The sequence below is a fragment of the Myotis davidii genome, unplaced genomic scaffold, assembly GCF_000327345.1.
Source record: "Myotis davidii unplaced genomic scaffold, ASM32734v1 scaffold184, whole genome shotgun sequence".
NCBI lineage: Eukaryota > Metazoa > Chordata > Mammalia > Chiroptera > Vespertilionidae > Myotis > Myotis davidii.
This window is the reverse complement of record NW_006297021.1, coordinates 400,478-424,201: the sequence shown is the minus strand read 5'-3', so window position 1 is coordinate 424,201 and position 23,724 is coordinate 400,478. Positions and strand designations below refer to the sequence as shown.

The 23,724-nt window shown below is 46.2% G+C and overlaps 1 protein-coding gene across 1 annotated transcript in view; it reads right to left on the bottom strand.

The window, feature by feature from the left end:
• Positions 1–23,724, bottom strand: part of WDR17 (WD repeat domain 17) — a 92,102-nt gene that overhangs the window by 9,548 nt on the left and 58,830 nt on the right. Inside the window, exons 10-22 of the mRNA XM_015569759.1 lie at positions 22,375–22,457; positions 20,394–20,480; positions 18,399–18,563; positions 15,871–16,073; positions 14,417–14,566; positions 13,955–14,085; positions 13,535–13,660; positions 12,153–12,308; positions 8,518–8,582; positions 5,696–5,828; positions 4,791–4,882; positions 3,664–3,763; positions 2,546–2,685 (exon numbers count right to left, since the gene is read on the bottom strand). Of these exons, the coding sequence (XP_015425245.1) occupies positions 2,546–2,685; positions 3,664–3,763; positions 4,791–4,882; positions 5,696–5,828; positions 8,518–8,582; positions 12,153–12,308; positions 13,535–13,660; positions 13,955–14,085; positions 14,417–14,566; positions 15,871–16,073; positions 18,399–18,563; positions 20,394–20,480; positions 22,375–22,457 (1,631 nt within the window). The remainder of the gene's footprint in view (positions 1–2,545; positions 2,686–3,663; positions 3,764–4,790; positions 4,883–5,695; positions 5,829–8,517; positions 8,583–12,152; positions 12,309–13,534; positions 13,661–13,954; positions 14,086–14,416; positions 14,567–15,870; positions 16,074–18,398; positions 18,564–20,393; positions 20,481–22,374; positions 22,458–23,724) is intronic.

Genomic DNA, 23,724 nt, shown 5'->3' with positions numbered 1-23,724 from the left:
AAAATTTGTGGAGCTCTACTAGCCATTGGACTTACAGATCTCCCTTCCTCCGCGAATAACTGATCAGCATCATCTATTTCGGAATTTGAACTGTGCCCTGGTTTTCGGCACACATATCTACGTATCGATGGGTATATAAAGGAAGTACTTCTGGGGGAGTTACAGGGAAATAGACGTTTGCTTTATATTAAAAGCACCTAAGATATATAGTCAGCTGAAAGATTTTTAAAACTCTTTTAAATTCAGAATCTATTCCTGTTTGCCTTTTTTTTTTTGCTTTCACATAAACACACACACACACACACACACCCACACACACACACAAACCACATTTCCTTAGATTGGGTGCTGACTTTACATGGAGGCAGTCACCTCTCAGAACAGGCCTCATGCTTTGGGATGGGTCTGAGGGAAGCCATGGCGATGAGGTGACTGACCACTGCAGCTCTCGACTGAGGGAGACCTGGGTCTCTCAAAGGGGCAGCATTGCATACACTGATGCGGGGGGGCCACGGCGTGCTGGCAAAGAACAGCTCTGGGATGCCCGGCTCACTCTAGAGCTCTCACGTGTGGGCAGAAAGGATAGTGGACAGTGTTGCCTGAGTCAGCCCCCACAGGAGGCAGAACTGTGTAATGGCTGCTGCAGTTTGCATGTGTGTGCCCCAAACTCACACGTGGAAACCAAACCCTCAAGGAGATGGTACTTGGAGGTCAGGCCTTGGAAAGTGCTCAGGTCAGCGGGGCAGAGCTGGCATGAACAGGGCTGGTGCCGTCGTAGACAAGGCCACAGAGAGCCACCCTCCCCATGGGACACAATGGAAGATGCCAACTGTTAATCAGGAGGCCAGCTCCATGGACACCTAATCCGCAAGCGCCTGGATCTTGAAGGTCTCAGCTTCCAGAACCGTGAGAAACGCATTTCTGTTGTCTATGAGCCGCCAGAGTGTTTGTTACAGCAGCTGTACTGACTGAGACCCTAGGTAAGAGTGCACGCTTTGGAGACCGTTCATGTGGCCTTGAATCCTGGCTCTGACCACTCACTGAGGCCTGAGGTGGATCTGAGAGTTCATCTTAAGAGTGGCGTGTGTGCAAGGGGTGGACAGCTGGGAGAGGTCACGGTGGACAGCGGGGAGAGGTCAGGGTGGACAGTGGGGAGAGGTCACGATGGACAGCGGGGAGAGGTCATGGTCCTGGCAAACAAGCTTATCCAGAACGTCTCGAGGTGCTAAGTAACTTGGTGAGAGAGAAGATTAAAGTCTAAACCAGGGGTGGGCAAACTTCTTGACTCGAGGGCCACAATGGGTTCTTAAACTGGACCGGAGGGCCGGAACAAAAGCATGGATGGAGTGTTTGTGTGAACTAATATAAATTCACAGTAAACATCATTACATAAAAGGGTACGGTCTTTTTTTTCAATAGTTTTATTCACTTCAAACGGGCGGATCCGGCCCGTGGGCCGTAGTTTGCCCACGGCTGGGCTAAAACCATCTTTATTCAACACGTACCTTCTGAGTGACAGCATCCCCCACATCTTTCCTAACGTTCCTCCCTGGTGAAGGGCTGTCGGCCCTGAGGACGGGGCTCTGCAGAGGTGAGTGGGAACCCACTGGACCGGGAGGCCCAGGTCGCCCCACCACTTCCCAGGGTCTGTCCCTGAAAGCGTGGCCGAGTTCGGGGCAATGGCCTGTGCCAAGTCCCCGGTAAACCACCTTAGTCATTACTCTCCATTGGAAAAGTGACCTTATTTTCCAAACCTGAAACCAAGACACAAGATCTGACAAGGAGCAGGGATGCAGAATTTGACATGTGGGAATGTGTGGTCCTGATAATCTTAAGATGCACACATTACTGTCTCCTGATGCTTTATGGGCTTGGAGTTCTATGGAATTACAGCTGGGCTATTCAGGATGGGCCACGGTAGATTTCATTACACGCCCGTTACTTCATTCTCACACCCCCTTTCCTCTCACAATCTTATCTTTTATTAAAAAAGGAGACCCTGTTCTCAAAAAAGGTGCTTTCTGATATTTGACCAATACAAAGAATGTCTGTGGTAGGTTTTTATAAGTATTCATTACCAGATTAAGTACATTTCTTTTTTATTCCTAATTTAAGAGATTTTATTACTATTATTATATACCAATACTGACTGTTATCAAATGACTTTCTGTATCTTTCTGACAATAATATGATTTTTCTATGGTATTCCATTAATGTGATAAATTATATTAATTGTATTTCTAAAGTTATCCAACTTTATTTCTCTGGTATAAAGGCAAGTTGCTTGTGATCCTTTTATATAGGCCTGACTTTGGCTAGCTAAGTATTTGGGGTTTTTTTGCGTCCATGTTCATGAGTGAGATTCTCTGGCAGTTTTTCTTTTTGTACTGTCCTCATCCAGTTTAGGTATCAACTGTATGTTAGCTTCTGATAATAAGAAAAAAATAGGATACCCTGTATATCCCAACACATGATCAAATGTGACTTGCAAGACTGAAGAGGCGCATTCCATCACCATACAATTCTTGCATTTAGGAGCTCTTACCACATAGGGATCATCATGCATTTTCTGGCCAACAATTCCAGGGCGTAGTGGGTGGCTGGGGCGGCCGACTCGCCCAGGACCGTGCCCACGCAGACCGCCAACTCCAGCTCGTTCCCGCGGAGCAGGGATGCCATGGCCAGCTTGCCAGGGAGAAACAATGTCCGCAGGGTCAGAGACGCACAGGGGGCAGGGGCACCGCTCCCGCCCAGCTCAGGAAGCAGACCGGGTGCATCAGCCAACACTCAGGCATTCTTATAAAATCCCGCCGCACTATTTCTACCCAGGACGTGGGGGGGTGACGGCAATGTCAAGCGGAAAAGCTGATAAAGGGACACACAGGGAATACTCTCTAAGGTTAGAAGTTTAGAAGTTAGAGCGCTTGCTCATATCTTTGTAATTAACAACCGTCTCTCTGCAATGTCCTCAATATGTCCTTCAGTTTCTATCAGAAAAAAAGGTAAATTATTTTTTAAATGTATTTTTATTGATTTCATAAAGGAAGGGAGGGGGAGAGAGAGATAGAAACATCAATGATGAGAGAGAATCACTGATCGGCTGCCTCCTACATGCCCCACACTGAGGATCAAGCCCTCAACCCAGGCATGAGCCCTGACCGGGGATCGAACCATGACCTCCTGGTTCATAGGTCAATGCTCAACCACTGAGCCACCTGGCAGGGCAAAAGTGTCAGTTCTTAAAAGCTTCCTAAGAAGTGTCCGATGAGTATCAATTATCCCAGGAAGGCCGTGTTCTAGGAGCCAGGAGCCCCAAGCCTGCATCTTTCCTTAGGATTTCCCTGGTTCCATTAGTGGGTCCAGTGGGAAACACCCCAACAGTATAACTGGCAAAGAACATACTGAAGTAAAATAAGATCTTTCAAATGTCAGGAATGGAGTGCCAGTGCAGCAACTTCCCCTTTCCCACCCCCTGCTCCTCACCTATGTGAGATACTTCGAGCCAGCTGTGATAGAAATTTAAAATGGAAGGACAGATCCCAGGGCCTGCGCAGTGCCACCCTCGGCTAGGAAAGCATGCAGACCCGGATATGACTCAGAAGTCAGCCTGCTGTCCCTCAGACACCCGCCCTTCCCCTCACATGCTCCCGCACCCCACTGTACCTCCACATCGTCCACGGCCAGGTGGCAGCAGGCGGCCCGCACCGCCCGGCCTCCCTGGAAGTGCCACTCCGCCAGCTGCGCGCTCGCCGTGTGCAGGAGCCTCGGGAGAAGAGGAGGGGAGGATAGGGGGACATGCTATATCAGCAGGCGCCCCAGGAAGGGAGCTGATGCCCTTACCACAGGCTGCTGCGCGGATCGGAGGGACCTCACCGGACACCGGGACTTAGGTAGAAGGCCGGACTTGGGGGAAATCAGGACAGCAGTCTTTCTTAGCAGACGAGCTGGTGAGTCCCCCAAATGTCAGGAAAAAAGCCTAATTTTCAAAACTTGCCACCCCTCGTGGAATGAGTTGAGACTCGGCCGCAGGGGGCAGTTAACCTGTGGAGAGCTGCAGGCGGAACCCTCACTTTCCAAGGTTTGGGTGGTGACGGGCCGTGGGAAGTGTGTGTGTTAGGTCTGCAAGAGCAGGAGTGGGATGGCCGAGGGCAGCCAAGAACCAGGAGGAAACGCTGGTCCCAACACATCACTGCCCAACGTTTAAGGCCCTTTTACCCGGTCAGTGTCCTAAACGTTCCAATGGCCTATGTTCTAGGGCGAAATGGGAGCCGAGAGAAGAGGCCGGGAAGGTGGGCAACTAGATTTGGAAAAGGGAAAGACTCTGGAGAACTCTAGTTCCCTTTCTTTTGCAAACGCAACTCTGGATTTCTTCTCTGCAAGAGGCTGAAATGCTACCCCAGACGCTAACCCTGGGGCCACGGGTGATGAGCAATGTCACCGGGACCCGGTCCGCACTGACTGCACAAGGAGCATAGTGGCCCCACACAGCCCTTCCCCGCGGGCTGCCGCAGCCTTCGGACTCGGGTGCTGGCCTTGCAGTCTCCACACTGAAACCCCTTCGCCTTCCTGGAAGCTAAAGGGCGTCTAGGCCGCCCCCACGTGGCTGGCATGTCCCTATGCCCCTGGGGTCGGACACTGCCGTAGACCTGGATCCTGGTGGGACATGCAGGGGGACCTGAGCCTGCCACGTCCTGTGTGTGCAAAGGAAGACGGGCCACGGGGCCCTGAAATATGCCGAGAGGGAAACCAGCCATAGAAACCTATGACCCCAACACAGCGCCGCCACTCACCCAGTGAAGTCCTCCCTGCGGGCATCCTCAGGACCGGAGGCTCCGTCGGGGGTGGGGACGTGGCAGGTTTGCATGTTTCCCTCACACGCAGCCTGGGATGGAACGAAAACTTTCATCACTCTTTTTTTTAAAAAATTAATCTTTATTGTTGAAAGTATTACCATGTCCCCTTCTTTCCCCCACTGAGCCCCTCCTCTCACTCCCTACTCCTCCCCAGGCCTTCACCGCAATATTCCTTTGTGTGTGTGTGTGTGTTAATCCTCATCGAAGGATATTTTTTGCCCATTGATTTTTAGGGAGTGGGGGGAGACGGGGGAGAGAGAGAGAGAGAGAGAAACATCAATGTGAGAGAGACACATAGATTGGTTGCTTCCCTTACCCACCCCAGTTGGGGCCAGGGGTCCAGCCTGCAACCGTGGTCTGTGCCCTTGACCAGAATGGAACCCATGACCCTCAGTCCCAGGGCCGATGCTCTCACCACCGGCTAGGGCACACACCATTACTTTAATTAATCTTTAGCTCACTGTTGGTAAGTGACACATTTCAGATTAGTATTTTGAACAAAGGATACCTAAGTCATGTTTGAAATTTATACCATAATTTGGAGCCACCTTAGAATTTGAAAAAAAAACCCATAAAAACCACAAACAGGTGAACTCCGTTGTATGAACGTGAAGCTTCAGTGCTTGGTTACCAGGGAAAGCTGGCCGAGCTCATGCAACGTTCAGCAGAGAACAAAGGCTCCGAGTTCAGAGAAGCGTGAGTGTGAGGACCTAAAACGAGGTCAGTGTGACCACGGCACAGACCCTGGCCTTCTCTGACTCTGTCAGGACGGCGATCAGTCTACAGGACCCTCTCCCTTCCACGCCCGCTCTCCAAGGTGCGCAGCGTGACTGCACCTGTACCTGGGCCACAAGCAGAGCTTCTGTAAGCTGGCCCCGGGCCATGAAAAAGCGGACCAGTTTTCTCACATCCCCAACGGCGATGCAGTATGGGATGGCGTCGTCCTTATCGTCCTGGATTAGCTGGTCGGCTCTCCTAATGAAAGGAGAATAATTTCTCTTTTTACAACACAGTCATTTCAAGGTTCTCGGGTGGACTGAGCTTTTCTGAAATATCTAAACTTGGAGGCAGATTTCATAAAGCTTTTTTGCATATCACTTTTTTTAAAAGACAGATGTTACGATCAAATCATAGAAGACAAAAACTTTTAGAAATAATATTTTTTCCCTTCGACCACTACATATAGTCATATTTTAAATGTACTGACCAGGCAGGTCTTAAAATTAGTGCAGCTTATCTATTTGCACGAGCGACATATTTTTCTGAAGGTCAACTAGATAGACTAGACATGGCACCATGGCAGATCTGCTCTCGACTGGATTAACAAATGTGTGTCTGCTTTGTCAAAGAGAATTTTAAATGGTACCGTGAACACAATGATGAATAGAGAGCCTCTAAATGCCACTTGCTTAAAAGTCATTAAAAAGACTGATGCAAGAACATATCGATAATGAAAGGTGGGGTACTGTAAGTGACCCAGGAATGTTCCAGACAGGTGAAGGGGGTGGGGGATCCTGACGCCAAAGATTACGAAGGGTACCTGTGGGTCTCTCTGTCTCTATTGTATCCACGTCTGTCTGTCTCTGCTTCTCTTTGCCTACCGTCATCCCAGGTACTTTCTCAAAGGCCAGCCTAGATCCTTCCACTCGTAGTGTTTAACCTGCTTTGTTGAGCACAAATCTGGCTTATCTAACTTGTGTTGGCATTTGCACTAAATTGCATTTCGATGGCCAATCTTTGAGCAGGGGCAGTAGATGCATTTTATGTTGTTTTTCCAGCTCACCTTCCACCATCCCCAATGTACAGGGTCGCTGGGGTTCCTCTCAACAGCTCTCTTGATACCACGTGACCCTGACTCCCTTGTTACAGCTGATTAGAAACAGTATTCTCCCCCTTGGCATTTGGAACTAGGAAGAGACGGCCAATCAAGCTCAATGGTCGTGTCTATAGAACATAGACTTGGGAGCCTTGGGGAGAGAGATCATTTCCCGGCCACCATGTGAACCATGGAGCAGGGAAAATCTGGTGTCAGTTTTCAAAGATAAATGAAAAAGAGCTTTTGCTGAGGTTAAGACAAAACTGTTTTGAGGAATAAACGTCCTCAGCTAACCTGACCTCCTAAGGCTTCGGTGGGAGGAGTAGCGCTCAGGACCATAGGGAGGACCCGAGAATTCCTTGGATCTTGGACCTTAGGGGAGGGAGCCACTAGCGGAGGCGGGGCTGCCTGCTGCTGAGCTCACAGCTGGGAGAGCAGGTGCTGGGGACCCTGCCTCCATGGCCAATGCGTTACTCCCGTCGTGCTCCAGGCTTCACGTCCCAGTTCCGGAGCCAGAGGTCTGACATCAGGTCACTGGCAGGGGTGGTTCCTGCGAGGGCTCTGAGAAGGAATCAGATCCACGCCTCCTCCCAGCACCCGGTGGGGGCCAGCAGTCCTTGGCTTGCAGACACATCACTCCAACCTCTGCCTGTCTTCACACGGCATTGTTCTTGCGTGTCCCTGTGCCCAAATTCCCCTCTTTTTATAAGGAATGGGAGGTGCAATTCAATTTTATTACAAATCATGTACCATGAAATATAAATGAAAAGGTTTTATTTTTAATGCCAGATATAAAGTAAATACTCATCAAACAGTATTCTATAGGCCTAGCTCAGTGATTAACACATAATAAGCACTAAATAAATATTTGTTGAGCGAATGAATGAATGAATGGAGAATAGTCTTATGTTGCAAGTTAAAATGTGTCCCCCAAAAAGATATGTTGACATTCTGACCCATGGTTTCTGTGAATGTTACCTTATTTGGAAATAGGGTGTCAATGTAATTAATTACAATAGGGTTATAGTGGGCTAGGGGTGAAGACAGACCCTAAATATGATATGGGTCATGTCCTTATAAAAAGAGGGGAATTTGGGCACAGGGACACGCAAGAACAATGCCGTGTGAAGACAGGCAGAGGTTGGAGTGATGTGTCTGCAAGCCAAGGACTGCTGGCCCCCACCGGGTGCTGGGAGGAGGCGTGGATCTGATTCTTTCTCAGAGCCCTCGCAGGAACCACCCCTGCCAGTGACCTGATGTCAGACCTCTGGCTCCGGAACTGGGACGGAATGCATTTCCGTTGTTCCAAACCCCCTCGCTTGTGGTGCGTTGTTATGGCAGCCCTAGAAAGCGAATACATCTTAGAAAAAAAATCTTGTTTATGACATTCGTAAGCAAGGACACCTAGTTAAGCTTGGTTGGTGTTGACACTCTCCTTGACCACCTGCTCCTCCCTAAGTTCCCTGGAGAGGAAAAGGTGGGGATGAGTGTCTGCTGAGAGAGTTTCTGAGATTACAGAGGAAGCATTCCACAAACATCTGGGAACCTTCAGAAAATCTCACCACTTACCTTTCAATAGCAACACAGCCACCAGTGAGCATGTTTATGGACCTGTCATTTCATCCACTGACATGGGAAATTGGCCTTCCAATTACTTTATCAGATGTCAGGTCAAACATAAGAGCAGCAAAATGACTTGTAACCAATTAGTTTATTGTGTCAGAAGACATGGAATTCAGTTATTATTTAAAAGAACATAAAGTATAAATCTCACAAGCTGCCGTCCTCTTCACCTGTTGTTCCCATGCTAACATATTTGGAAGGGCTCTGGGACACCGACGGCCTTACCTCTGCGTTAACTTCCTCCAGTACTTCACCGAGACGCCTGGTGCCACGGACAAGGCTTTGTCCCACTGCAGCAGGGGGAGAAGAGCAGAAACACAGCGTTCTGACGCAAAGTCTCACGCCCAGCAGACTTGTTCTTTAATGAACTTGTATTTATGAAACAAGATTTTAGAGTGTATTTAGAGTGTGAGCATTTCCAGGATTACTTTTCCATTCTATCTCATCCATCCCACAGAGTATAAATATTACTATATCCTATATAATAAAAGCCTAATATGCTAATTAGACCAGACATCCTTCCAGATGACCTTCCTGATGAAGCCAGGGCTGCAATGAAAGTCTGGGTCTTGGGTGCCAGAGGAAAGCCAGTGCCAACATCCAGGGGAAGGAAGGCCTACTCTTGCACCATTTTCATGCATTAGGCCTCTAGTCTATAATAATAAAAGCTTAATATGCTAATTAGACCAGACAGCCAAATGACCTTCCGGACAAATGTCCTTCTGGACAACCTTCTGGATGAAGGCAGGGTATGAGGACCTAGGCAAGCCACCACAGCTATGAGGGCCGAGTCCCTTGCACAAATTTCATGCATCAAACCTCTAGTTTTAAAATGAATGACATGTAAATTGTATTATTTAGCAGGGAAAATCCCAAACTAGTATTAGACAGAGAGACAAGAGCTAGGAAGAGGGGGAGGAAGACAGAAAGAAGGTGATAGTGGGGGAGGGATAGTAACTAGGGTTTTTAGTTTGAAAAATATATAACTCATCGTCCAACACAACACCAGAGTAATTTGTTCTGTGGTATTTTATGTTCTACATTCAAAATAATTTTCACTGAGATGTTATTTCACTGTTATGTTTAACAAGACCAAAGCCTTCCCTCACTTTCAGGCCTGGTGTTTCTTTTGATGTCTCTTTCCCTATTCATTTTTATAAATTATATTTATTGTAAATTCTTCCTTTACAATTGGTAACACCAGTCTTCATATTGAAATATTAGGCTGCTAATAAAGAAGCTCATTGCTCAACCACGGCTGACTGTGACTGTGATTTAAAAATACGGTGTTCAGCCCTGGCTGGTGTGGCTCAGCGGATAGAGTGTCGGCCTGCGGACTGAAGGGTCCCGGGTTCGATTCCGGTCAAGGGCACATGCCTGGGTTGCAGGCTCAATCCCCAGTAGGGGTGTGCAGGAGGCAGACTTTCAATGATTCTTTCTCATCATTGATGTTTCTATCTCTCTCTCTCTCCCTCTCCCTTCCGCTCTGAAATCAATAAAAAAAAAATATGGAGTATATTCAAGTCTGGAAGGGAAGTGAGGAAAAAATATTCTGAAAGATCACTACATAAATCAAAACTTCATTTTATTTAAAACATTTTTTAATCCTCACCCAAGGATATGTTTTTTAATTGATTTTTAGAGGGCGAGGGAGGGAGAGGAAGAGAAGCATCAATGTGAGAGACAGACATCGATCAGTTGCCTCTGAGGTATGTGCACAACAACCTAGGTGTGTGCCTTGACTGGGAACCTAACTCACGACCTTTCCCGTGCACGGGATGATACTCCAACCAACGGAGCCACCAGACAGAGTGCAAAATTTCGTTTTAATGAAGGCTTTTCAAAACAGAGCTCTACTGCAATTAAAGCTATAAACTCGGTAATTAGCCTACAATTAATGTAAAAATCAGGTAATTTTATTTTATTTTTTTAATATATTTTATTGATTTTTTTACAGAGAGGAAGGGAGAGGGATAGAGAGCTAGAAACATCGATGGGAGAGAAACATCGATCAGCTGCCTCTCGCACACCTCCTACTGGGGATGTGCCCGCAACCAAGGTACATGCCCTTGACCGGAATCGAACCCGGGACCTCTCAGTCCGCAGGCTGATGCTCTATCCACTGACCCAAACCAGTCAGGGCAATCAGGTAATTTTAAATATATAATTTATAATCATGTTACCTAAGAAAGGGAATTTAAGTATGTTTAAAGGGAAATTTAACTACACTCTAATAGGAAGAAATGGAAAAAAGAAGTTGAAATGTAGATTAAATTAATGTCACCAAGCTCTTTCAATAAAAACAGGTCTTGTAAGTGAAAAGATTAAATGCTTTTCTAACCTCATAGTACTAGCCTTGCAGGAATAAGCGATCTGTAAGGAGGTGATGATGAACAATTGTAAGGACACCCATATTTCTAAAGGATTTTAAGCACAGTTTCTAGATCATTAGTCTATCGATAAAACTGCACCTGAGTAAAGGATCTTTAATTAAATTTGAATTAAATATAGTTTTAAATTATATATACCAAAATAAAAAATTCATAAAGATAAAGAATTATACTGTTCTATCAAAATTTATTTATTTTCTCTTTGGCTTTTGATAGATACTATTCTTTCTAGTAGTGCCCTGTTAAAAAAGTAACTTTTAGGTCATATCTGTACTTCTTCAGAAGTAAAACCTTTACACTGCTCCTAGATTAAACACTTTTTAATTTGCAGCGCCTTTCAACAATGCTTTTAAATGACACATTTTATTATTTAAGGTCAGGAAGTAATTGTCTCTAAAGTATGAAGCAATTAAAAGGTGCATTCAACTTCATCTTGACATATTTAATTAAAACTATTGCTTAGCTTTATATTATTGCTTACTCATTTTTATAAATTGTATTTACTTGTATGTTGTCATCATGGTAACTATGAAATTAATTACCTTAGACATTTAGAAAAATGATCAAGTATGAAACGAATCCACATCATCTTAGTTGTCTGTTTTTGTTTTCTGGTGGGGTGGGGGAATTTTGTTGGAGTAAATACACACGTAGGAAAATGAAAAGCTCAGTACGTTTCCACCCTGGCTACACTCATGTAACCAGCCCCCGGGTCAAGGAACAGAGCCCGCCCCCTTTTGCTCTGCCGGTCCCCGCCCACCGTCCAGTGCAGGCCCCGGTGCAGGATTTTCCCAGGGCAGCTTCATCCGAACCTCTCATGGGAACTGCTGAGCTCAGCCCTCTTTAAAATCAGGCTGTGCTATCAGATGACCCTCAGTGGGCACTCTGGCCAGTGCGGGACTGAGTTATGACAACCAGCACTCGCGAGGGAACCCACGGGGCAAGTTAGCCAACGGGGATGCTTCTTCGGGGATCAGAGTCCAGCCTGGGGCAGTGGTTCTCACACTTCCTCCTGCTCGAGAGGCCCCGGGAGGGCCTGTCAAAGCTCGGATCAGCCCGGCAGGCGTGGCTCAGTGGTTGAGTGTCCATCTATGAACCAGGAGGTCAAGATTCTCATCCCACAGGGCACAGGCCTGGGTGGTGGGCTTGATCCCCCGTGTGGGGCGTGCAGGAGGCAGCCGATCAATGACCTCTCTCATCATTGATGTTTCTCTCTCTCTCTCCCCCTCAATAAAAATATATTAAACAAAACAAAAGCTCAGGTGCCTGGCTCCCACCCAGGGTTTCTGACTGGGGCCTGGGGTGGGAAATGCGTGTCCAGCAGGTCCCCGAGCCCAGGACCCCCTGGGATGGCAGACACTTGAGGGACCGAGGACCAGCGAGATCCGGAGAAAGGCCAGCTTCACAGCCCCTAACTACCCAAGACCGCCCGCTGCTAGACTCGCGCATGTCGCCCCGCCGGCCCCTCACCTCGCCCAGCTCCACCATGAGCTCGCAGTAGCGCTGGATCTGCCCAAGCCTCAGGTGTATGTCCGCGGCCTCCTTCAGCCTCTCCTCCGTGGTCGGCGCGCCGATGCCCCCTCCGAACTTGGACATCTTGACTGTGGTCAGCTCCTGGGCTTCAGACTGCGGCGAAGAAAAGACCTTTCTCCTGAACTGGGTGACACAAGCGCGGGGGATGCACCTGCCCAAGAGCGCTCTGTGGACACGCAGCTCATCAGCACCCGGCACTGGGGAGCAGGCACTGAGAACCACACTCCCCTCTAAAGGAGGCAGCCTCGCTCACAGGGCGGTGGGGATGGAGCCTGGGGCCTGGGGTGGGTGGTACAGGCGAACTCCCACTGTCCCTAAAGCTCCGAGGTTATGGCTACAGAGGCCCCGGAGCCGGGAGGCAGTGAGGGAGAGGCAGCCGTGATGAAGAGGCATAAGATGGCCGCTGACAGAAGCTAAATTACCAGCTTCCTCGAACTGGCACCTGTACAGCCAACAGGGAACTGTGGCAGTCAGACGTGTCTAGCTGTGTGCAATTCCCTCCCTGCTGACAGGTAAGTTCCCTGCGAACCTTTCACTGCAGACCTAAGAGCTACTTCTCTTTCCGGGCCCAGGCCTGGGGTGTGGTGGGTACCGCAGATCACCAGGTGTGAGATAACCAATGCTTCTGCATTACAATTCACTACCATCAGTTTAATAAGACGTGGCTCAGAAGACAGCCTTTCAGGCCCCTGAGACCAGACCCAGCGTGGCCCCCACATCCCGTCGCCTGGTTGCAGGGTGAATGGGAAGCATTGCGAGCAGGTCCAGGTGACCTTCGGGATTTCGCAAAGTTTGACTTATGAGAACTACGGCTGCCTCCTCGGTTCTCAGGAAATTCCTGCTCTCATGGTCAGACTCTCATGCTTGGTTTTACTGAAGATTTATCTCCAACATTCACGTATATCAGTCGACTAACTCTAATTACATAAAATTTTAAAATAATCTTTATATTTTTAACTAGAGGCCCGGTGCACAACATTTGTGCACCGGGGGAGAGGAGTCCCTCAGCCAGGCCTGTGCCTTCTCACAGTCTGGGATCCCTTGGGGGATGTCTGACTGCTGGCTATCCCCAGAGGGGTTCTTGTTGCTCGCCAGCCATGAGCCCGGCTTCTGGCTGAGCGGTGCTCCCCCTGTGGGAGCACACTGACCATCAGGGGGCAGCTCCTGCATTGAGCGTCTGCCCCTGGTGGTGAGTGTGCGTCATAGCGACCAGTCATTCTGCCGTTTGGTTGATTTGCATATTAGGGTTTTATTATATAGGATAGTGAGAACGCACAACTCCTTCCTGCCAGAGCCCTCCTGGGTGCCACTGCACTCACCGTGCGGAACTTCAGCAGGTGCTTCAGGTGCATGACGCCTTTGCAGTAGTTCTGAGGAAGCAAGCTGTCATCCTGCCCTTTGATCACGGCCACCAAGTTCCACAGGTTGTCACTGCCACCTGGAGGCTAACCGTGGATGCAGAGTCAACAGCCAGAGATGTGCTCAGGAGAGAGAAACCCGCAGCACGCCGCACCTTCACACACGCAGGCACATTGGAACAGCACTAACAAGGGAACAGCCACGCCGCCTCCCACCGCCTGCGTCTGGCTTCACTTGCTTCCTCACACTGTGCAGGCATGTTCAGAGGGACGCAGGGAACCCATGACACGTGTAAACATGTGATGACTTCGTGACCACGGCTGTGACGATCCATTTTGGGGCAAAGGGAAATGCTCACACCTCATCCCTGTCATACTCACGGACAAACACTCCGAAAACCACCTGAGCTTCTTCCCACGCGGGTGTCCACCCAGCTTCTCTATTTCCTGTTTAATGTCCCTCGACACTTTGCCGCACAGCACAGGGGGTGAGCCTCGCAGGATGGCGTCATCTGGAGAACAGACATCACTCAGTGAGGAAAGACTGTCGGGAAATTTGAGTCAAAAATAAAAATCTGGCCCGACTGGTGTGGCTCAGAGGTTGAGTGTCGACCTATGAACCAGGAGGTCGCAGTTCCATTCCCAGACTGGGCACATGCCCTAGTTGTAGGCTCCATCCCCAGTAGGGGGCGTGCAGGAGGCAGCCGATCAATGATTCTCATCATTGATGTTTCTCTCTCTCTCTCCCTCTCCCTTCTCTGAAATCAATAAAAACACATTTAAAAGTAAATATATAAATAAATAAGTAAAAATACAAAGCTGCCACATGCATAGTGTCAGTACCAGTGTTCCCGATAATTTCCTTCCACGGTCTGTCCGCCAGGATGCCAATCTGTAAAGGGGTGATTAAAGGTGCCAGTGACCACAGCCTCACGGTGGAGTCCCGGGAGCAGGAGGCCATGGTGAAGGGGCGGCTCGGGTGGCACGTTAAACCTGAAGGAAGAAGAAACGGTGTGAACTGGAGTCAGCATTGGAGATATTTTTTATCTACGTGGACCTCAGCGAACGCACACAGGATTGGCGTTTTGAAGAAATGCTTCTATCTTGACTGAAAATACTGTAAGAATGGAATAACTTACTCAGCACATCCCGTGAATAATGGCTAAAGAGCGTCCCAAAATTCATGCTAGAAGTAATTTTGATAGAAAACACAGGTTTATAATTAAAAACTGTAAATTTCTTATTGATTCATAAAGTCTACAGTATAGGGTTATGTACGGAATAGCACATTGGGTAAATGGCCTCCACGGCTTTGCTGGCACATAGGCAAAATCGTGGTCTTCGTTGTCCCCGCTCCTGGGCCATCATCGGTACTTGGTAATGCTTATCAAATTGAAGGGATTGAAATCAAAGGGCAACAGATATTAGAATCTGATTCAATAAACCAAGTAAAATTAGGCTTTTATTTTTTGTTGTTGTTAATGTTCACGCAAAATTCAAATCTTGCGTGAATTTTGGGACACGCTTTATAAATGGAATAGTTATGGGAAAGCAAACAGCCTTGGATGAAAATGTTGAAATTATATCTCAGTTTATTAATACCAATGCAGCACACAGCAATCTGTGACTCCGTGGAAGTTCTAGCTACAAGGACGGGGCCCTTTTGATTTAAAATGTCCAGAAGTGCCATTCCCTCTCACGCTCAGTCCTGCGCTGCCTCAATTAAAAGGCCATTGGGCTGAAGCACATGGACACACATGGCTGGCTTAGGGCTACTTTCTTCCAGGAATCGTTTTGGCCATCGTAACTGACCTACTTAGGCCCATTAGGGTGTTGGTGCTGCAAATGAGAGTAAAGATGTGCAAAAGATAAGATATCTGATTTTCCATACCCAACTCAATAATATTAAAACACAAAACACCACTCTGCATATCCTGGCGGTAGAGGAGTGGCTGAATAAGTTATATCTACTTCATTACTGATTTCCTGTTTTATAACTTACTCCTGGACCGATGGTAAGAGAGGAAGAAAAATCCAAGCCACACATGCAAATATGTGCATGGGTGTGTGTGTGTGTGTGTGTGTAAACACAAGTACACCTGCAGGTAAAGACACCACCATGTAAACAAAAGTTATATTCTGCAAATTTCTGATGATGCTTTTATTGTCTGTCTGGTTTCTAATGAGAATGTTGTTTTAAAATGAAACAGTGTAAAACGTCTTAAAAACACCACACTGCTCAGAAACGAGAGTCACCAGGAAGAGGGCACAGTGTAAAAGCGTGAGGAGCACTTTACCATACACATCTGCGCCATGATCGCACACGGTGTCCAGGCACGTCCCCTCGCGCGTGTCCCACACCCTCACCGTGTAGTCCCAGCTGCCGGAGACGAGGAGGTACGGGATCTCCGGGTTCCACACCAGCCCCCGCACGGGGCCGGAGTGCCCACTGAGAACACTGATGCAGGCATCTTGAGTATAATCCCAGATGCGGACAGAACTGGAACAGAACATTATGGGTCTAATACGATTTGAGTTATCAGTTACCTAAAATATTAACATATTCTTATTGGAGCACATCAATTACTTCTCAGTATATTATAAAAGCATTTTATGTTTCAAGATATGCTAAGAATCTCTTATTCGTAAAAGTTGGAAATGAATAATTAGGCTAGCGTTAGCGTACTGCAATACAGAGTATTTTTTCTCCTGACTTTTACTGGTCATTTGCTAATGATACTAAATGTACTATTTCACAGTTTATATGTTTAAAGAATTTATTTCTTAAAATGAAATACCCAGAACAGATAAAACCAAAGAAAAATATGAGTAATAACATGGATACGACAATTTAAGAACACTTAAATTTTTTGTAAATCATGAAAATACTGTATATATGGCAATGGATATTACCTGAAAAATCAATTCAAATTTATGATTATATCAGTCACCATAATAAGTTGCTTATTCAGTGTGGAATCACTCTCAGATCATTACAAAATTTAAATATAACTGGATTCATGATATGACTTGAATCTACTGATTAAACAAAGTACAATTGTTACTAAAATAAAATTTGAACTAAAAATCAACTTAAGATTCCCCCAAATGTCAACTTTGCTTAGACAATTCATACTAATTTTTTAGTCACAGATTTATATCAATCTGCTGATACCAAACTATTGATACTTCAAATATTACATTACACTACAAAGGAGACACATTATATATTTGTATTTCTTTACGGCATATCTATTCTGCTTTCTATAAAAAGACTTCTTCTCTCCCCCTTATCCTAGGACAGCACAGTGTATCCAGGCGTATCAAAATATACTTTTGGGTGCTGATTTCTTACATATATTTAAATTGTTTTGTTTGATATCACACCTTCATAGATAAGACTATATTAATTTTTTAAAACATATTTTTATTGATTTCAGAGAAGGAGGGAGAGACAGAAAACATCAAGGATGAGAGAGAATCATTGCTCAGCTGCCTCCTGAATACCTGCTACTGAGGATTGAGCCCACACCTGGGCATGTGCCCTTAACTGGAATCAAACCCAGGACCCTTCAGTCCGCAGGCCAATGCTCTATCCATTGAGCCAAACTGGCTAGAGCTGTAAGACTATATTAAAGTGATTGGTTTCAAAATACTTTATAGTTACCATAGGGGGCGCTAGCACAGGTGTCCTTGCTTTCAGGACATCAGTGAGATTAGGCAAACATCAGGCATTGAAGTCCTAATGTGTGTGTGTGTGTGTGTGTGTGTGTGTGTGTGTGTGTGTGTGTGTGTTTTTAACATAAGAAAAGCATGTTTGTGGCCCCCTGCACATAAGGAGAGCGGGCTTCCAGGTTGAAGCACAGTACCTGTGAATTCTGGAATAAGGACACTGGCAATTAACGATTTCCCAACGATTCTGACTTTTACGTAAAGGTGCTAGGTAGCGTGTTAGGTACAAACATCACCTATCTGACTACTAGGAGGACCGATAGCCAGAATTCAGCACAGTCTTTCAACTTTCAAAACCATAAGTCAGTTACATGCTTACTGCTGTCTTTCTGACAAATACTGCTTAGACATTTGAAGATTATACTTTTTCTCATGTGTTATATAATTTAGACTAGAGTCCTTATTAAGAGACTGGTGATAACTCATAGAAACACCACGATTATTGTTATTATTAAATTTGGATTGATTCCAAAATTTCAAGAATAAAATATTTAATTTTCAATATTAGACCTGAGGTGACTGTATATTATGACTTTTACTTGCATGAAGATCATCATCCTTACTTAAATTTATCTCCTATTCAATAGTGACCAAATTGTATTATGCAAAACAGCCTTGTTTGAACATAAAATACAGACCAGATTTCAGAAACGTCCACAATGCCCCAAAACGTTAAATCACTCCTGTTACAGCTCTTTTCTTCATGCACACATCCCTCTTCTTTCATCCCTTCTCAGTGAAAACAGTCGCTTGTTTTCCACGACATGTGAACAATGCTAACATGAACTCTTCTCTGTCTTTTACAGACTCGTTTCTGATTGTTTACCCTTTCCCAACAGATCCTTTTAACATTTTGTTCCTATTAACGTTGTTACTAGTGAGATAGGAACAAGCATCCACAGTGAAGTAAAATAAGTAAGAAAATAGAAATCGTGACTGATGATAATATAAGCACAGCAACATTTAATTTACCTCTGGTTGAATGCAGTTAGGTGCTTGTTAACTGCCAACATGTTAAGTGCACATTTAACACATTTCCCCACCACTTGGCTCAGACAAATGGACCAGGAAATTCGGATCCAAAGCCACGTACCCGTCATCAGAGCCGCTGCAGAGGATGCCCTCCCGCAGGGGCGACCAGCGCACGTGGAACACCTTGGCCGTGTGCCCGCTGAACACCTTCAGCGGCTGGTCCGAGCTGGTGGCCGCGTAGTAGACGCGGACGCCGCTGTCTTCACAGCCAGTGGCTATCATGTCTCTGAAAGGCCATCGGTGGCCCATGGAAATAGGAAAGTATGAAAGATGTCATGTTCCTTGTTGCTGACAATTTTAAAACGCACACAGTTCTAACTTCTAACAGTAGAAGTGTTTGCTTCCTTAGTGAAGTGAGACTAACATCTTACATAAGTAAAAACATAATTTGCAGAAGCTGCCCTCTCTCTTACTGTTCCCCTTTAACCAGTTACATTTTTATTTTATTCATCTTAGATCTGAGATAACGGCATCTATATTTCGATGTGTTCTTTTTCAAAATGTCCAGATTGAGAACTTCTTGACTATTTCTCAGAACTACTGGTTCTGAGGACGGGTCCCCAGTGGTGAGTGATGGAGATGTGCTTGCTTGCGGGTAAGCAGATTGTTAATGACACCCGCCCGGCCCTCTGGTGGATTCTGCGGTGACCTGGGTCAAGCAGTAGTCCCCTGGGGAGGCCCGCTGGGATCACCCCCAAACCAGGGCTGTCCATCTGGGGTGAGTCACAGCCCGTCTGCCGATTCTCTTTTGAGCGTGAGACGCTCTAACTGCTGGAGGCAACGAAGGACCTACTAGAATATGTGGATTTGATCTTTAAATGATCTCGTTCCACATTCTCAAGAGCGTGAGAGTGAGCTAAGCAACTGCTTATGCCCAGTGGTCATGCTTGGGATGCTGTTTCCAAAGGGAGTCTGAGTCCTGGGCAGACGGTGGGATGCTGGGCCCATCAGAACAGCCCTTCCACCATAAGCAGTTCCCACCCCTAGAGGCCAAGAGCCCACATCACAGGGCACAGGCCTCGAACTGCAGGGAGCTGACCTTTGTCACAGGGGTTATAACAACTGTACTTATATAGTCCTATGTGAAGAAATACACCAGTTTTCAAATGGGCATGCTCATCTGTAAATGTGCAGGTTACATCTGCCCAAGCCCACTGATACTTGGGCTGGTTTCAATATCATTTGCATAATACAAATATTTATATGTATTAATGAATATATATATGTATACATACACACACACAGATACATAAGTATAAAATCTTAGAAATGAAATAATAAACATGCAAAGAGTGTACATACAGGCATCAAAATTAATATTCAGCAATACCTTATGAATAAACTTTTATAAATTCAAGGTGTTTCTCACTTATCTCCTAACATGCTAAGTAGAACATGAATACAGCAATTGGAATATTTTTAAAAGATCTTGAAAAATAAAATTTATTAGGCAGGCTTGGTAGTGAGCATAATAGTTAAGTATGAAGGACCTTTTGAAAAGAAAAGCTTTCTTAGCCAACAAAGCATATTGCATTAGTCACTAATTTTAATTTCAACTGTCAAATGCCTATTAAGCCTATGAAACTGAGAAATGAGATTATGTTGGTCAGACACAAAGGAATTTGTGTATTGAATACAGTGTTTGGCTAAGAACACAGAGCTACAAGAAGGTATCACTTTGAGAGTTGATTGCTCAATTTTGAAAATGACATGCATTTTAATAAACACGGCCTTCAAATGATTCAAAGTGTGTGTATACATTTTTGGGGGCCACCCTATAGACGGGACTGACTTATATGTTTCATTAGTCAGCCACACACTTTATCCTGAAGCATCAGGAAGTTGTTTTGAAAGCAGGGAATTGATGTTTCTAAATCATATAAAGACAAGTCATGAGATGAAAAGACACCCGGGCCCAATATGCAATGCCAAGGCTAGGCAAGGGGAATGTTACCTAAGGCGTGAGGAGTATTCCCCCTGGGGTGACATTAATCTTTGTGGTTATTTGACATCTCAGAAGTGTAATTATCACTGATTTCGGGGGGGAAATACTCACTTGTTGTTTTGGCTCCAATCACAACCGAACACGGCAGCGGGATGCTTGTACCTGTGCAGCACTCTCCCATCGAGGGTTCGGATGATACTGAAACCGAGTGCAACGTGTCAACAGGAAGCACACAAACGCTTCGTTCAAGGGGACGAAGAATTGCGTAAGTCAAGCCCAAGTCCTTTAGGACAGGGACCTTGGCTGCAGGCACTGGGCACATTCGAAGGGGCTGGGTAAATGTTATCTGCACCACATATTATTGATTATGGTCATCTGCTTATACCCCGTAAAGGGGATACATTTTTATTTAGAAACGACTTCTTATAGAATTTTTTTTATTGAGGAAAAGCACAAGTTACACATATATATTAAACCATAATGATGTAACTGACATATGTCTTAGGTATTCGGCTTCAAAATTTATATTTAAAATAACTCATTTCTAATGCTGGTTACATGTACTATCATACCAAGCCCAAGATGTACAGGTTTTAATAGTTCTCTGCATGCTCTAAGTGATATAAGTAGAAATTTGAAGGACCCCCTTTTCCCTAAAAGGATCCTGTATATTTTAACTGCAATACCATATACATGGCACCATTATGCAGGGGCTACTGATTCCTTTAGAAAGAAAAAAGTAAGATCTGTATAAACGAATGTATTACAGGTTTTAAAAAGTTTTTGGAACAGACCCTCTAAGACACTGTTAGGTCCACCAGAACTTCTGAGGGTATAGGTAGTGTGGTGACCATGCGTATAAGTGTTTAGTCACTGACTGTGCTCAGTCATCAAATAAATACAGCCCTGAGCAGACATGTGTCACCCAACCAAAAAACACGTAGGCACATTTTTCGTATTTTGGTCTGTATCAATTTGCAAATAGTTATTTCAAGGGAAATATCACAAATATTGTTATTTCTGAAAATTTTAATATCCCGGTAAAGAACTTTAGTTTCCATACGTACTGTCTTTTCCACTGAAATTAAAAAGTGAGAATAAGAAAAGTGGTGCCTATACAGCAAAACCTAAGATGGGACAAATGACTCTAATCCAGCGACCGTGAGTGTCTGTATCACCGTCAGAGACAGCAACCCCTGCAGCTGAGGGGGCATCACCAGATTAAAACATTATTTCAGCCCCAAGGCAATTTCTCCCTTGCATGGTATATTTTGGAAACCTACCTTTCCCTAGGACTTAACAGAACTGAGAAAGCATGTATTTCTGAGACAGGGGGTCAGAGAACTGAGCTTCTATAAAAAGGCATTTCCCACATGAATTCCCTTATCCCTATCCTTTTCTAAATAATGGCCCCTCCCCAACTGTGAAGACGTTTCTAGAGCACATGATAGCTCCTGAGTTGCTGCAACACTGATCCACCACTCCCTCCAAAATCGGAGAAACATCTAGACTCTGTGAAAAGTCCTTCAAGCCTCTTGGAGGCCACTCACTCTTGTAATTATTACTCGGGTAGTGCTGTCACTTTGCAGCCATGAATGGCTCCTTGTTATTATTTATTTATTGCTAATTTTTAAAAAATTGACTTCAGAAAGGAAGGGGGAGAGAGAGAAACATCAATGATGAGAGGGAATCATGGATCAACTGCCTCCTGCACACCCCACACTGGGCATCCAGCCCGCAACCTGGGCATGGGCCCTGACTGGGAATTGAACTGTGACCTCCTGGTTCATAGGTCGATGCTCAACCACGGAGCCACGCCGGCCGGGCTCTCTTTATTTATTTGAACATCAACTCATCGTTATTTATTACTGATGCATCATAGCGATACGGCAGATGCCTGTGTGGACGTCTACATAATACTGGTGACAGGTGTGCACAAATGGAACCACAGGTGACAGGTGTGCACAGATGGAACCACAGGTGACAGGTGTACACAAATGGAACCGCGTCAGGATGTTCAGGGAGGAGCTGCCGGACACACGGGCAGGCCCCCGGCCTCTCTGTGGAGGTGACAGCCGCACACAGCACTCACCAGAGGCCATCTCCGCTGCAGGTCGCTATTCGTTTGGAATCTTTATGACTCCAGGCAATGCAGAATATCCCATTCTTTCCATGCTTCAAAAAATGCAAAACACCTATCAATAAGAAATAGTTCACCTCTTTTTCTCTTAGTTACTTACTCCGTCTAGGTGTGATTTCGCTCCGAGGAGCTGCCGGGGTGAGGCTAACAGAGGCCTTAGGGCCCGCAGCAGGGAGGGGATATATACTCTAAGCATGTGTCCGGCTCTCACACTTAACCTCAGGATCACTGTTTCAGGACATGAACCGGGGGGCTCCCGCCTGTCTGCTGTGGACCCCGGTCAGCAGCCAGGAGTGCTGGCTGAGCTCCTTGGGGGTGAAGCTCAGCTCCCGCCTCCTGCACACCCCAGGCTGCAGTGCGGGGTGACCGCCGGCTTCCCACCCAGGGCAGCCGGGCTGGAGTGTAAGACATACGGCAGACACTGTTGCCACGACCGTTCTCAATTTCAAAGTTTTACTTTTGTAAAAGCAAAGAGCAGATTTAAGGTCATTCCCAGAACAAATAGCTTCATTCATCTGTGCGTCCGCGTTCTCAGGCTGCGGGCGGGGAAAGGGACGCAGTCCCAGCTGCTGTGATGGGAGCATTTAAAACTCCAGAAGGATGTTACACACGGGCATGCCATCCTTCAACAGGGTCACGGGCGAATAAGGTGCCGTCACCCCATTTCCCAAGCGACTGAAGACATTTCAACCTTATATCCCACTAAGCTGTGCTGCTTTAGGGGGAGAGAAAATGCCTTTTACCCTGTTTATGGCTGTTTGCCTAAGGCGGTCTCTTGCTGCTGTTCTTACCTCTTTGGAGGTCAAGGGGGAGGCTTACAAAAATGGACACAAAATGGGGTCATGTCCATTCCCATCACCTAAAGCACAGGCCCCCCCCACCATCTCCGCTCCCCCATGCAGGGTACACCCCGGCTCTCGAATACCCTGCTTTTCCTGTGTGAGGCGCAGGTAACTGCTAAGTCCCGTGGGCATTGCTCATTTCCCCCACATTTATCCTCCTAGATTGGAGCCTTTGATACTGGTCTGAACTAGAAGGATATGGTGGCAACAGGCGATAAGAACATGGTGCTACGATGCTGGGCTGCTGGGGTGGGGCTGGGGCGGCTCCAGTGCTAATGGACAGCTCCTATAGGTCACAAGATGCCCTAAGAACAGCCCAGCAGATCTGACACCTGGGTGAATGTCTTGTATTTAGGTTTCCTCTTCAGGTGCCTTTTTTCTCCCTTTGTTATGGGATGCGTGTTGTTCTAGGTGGAGGGGGGGCGGGAGAGCAGAGGATAGGGTGGGCAGTGCTGGGGGA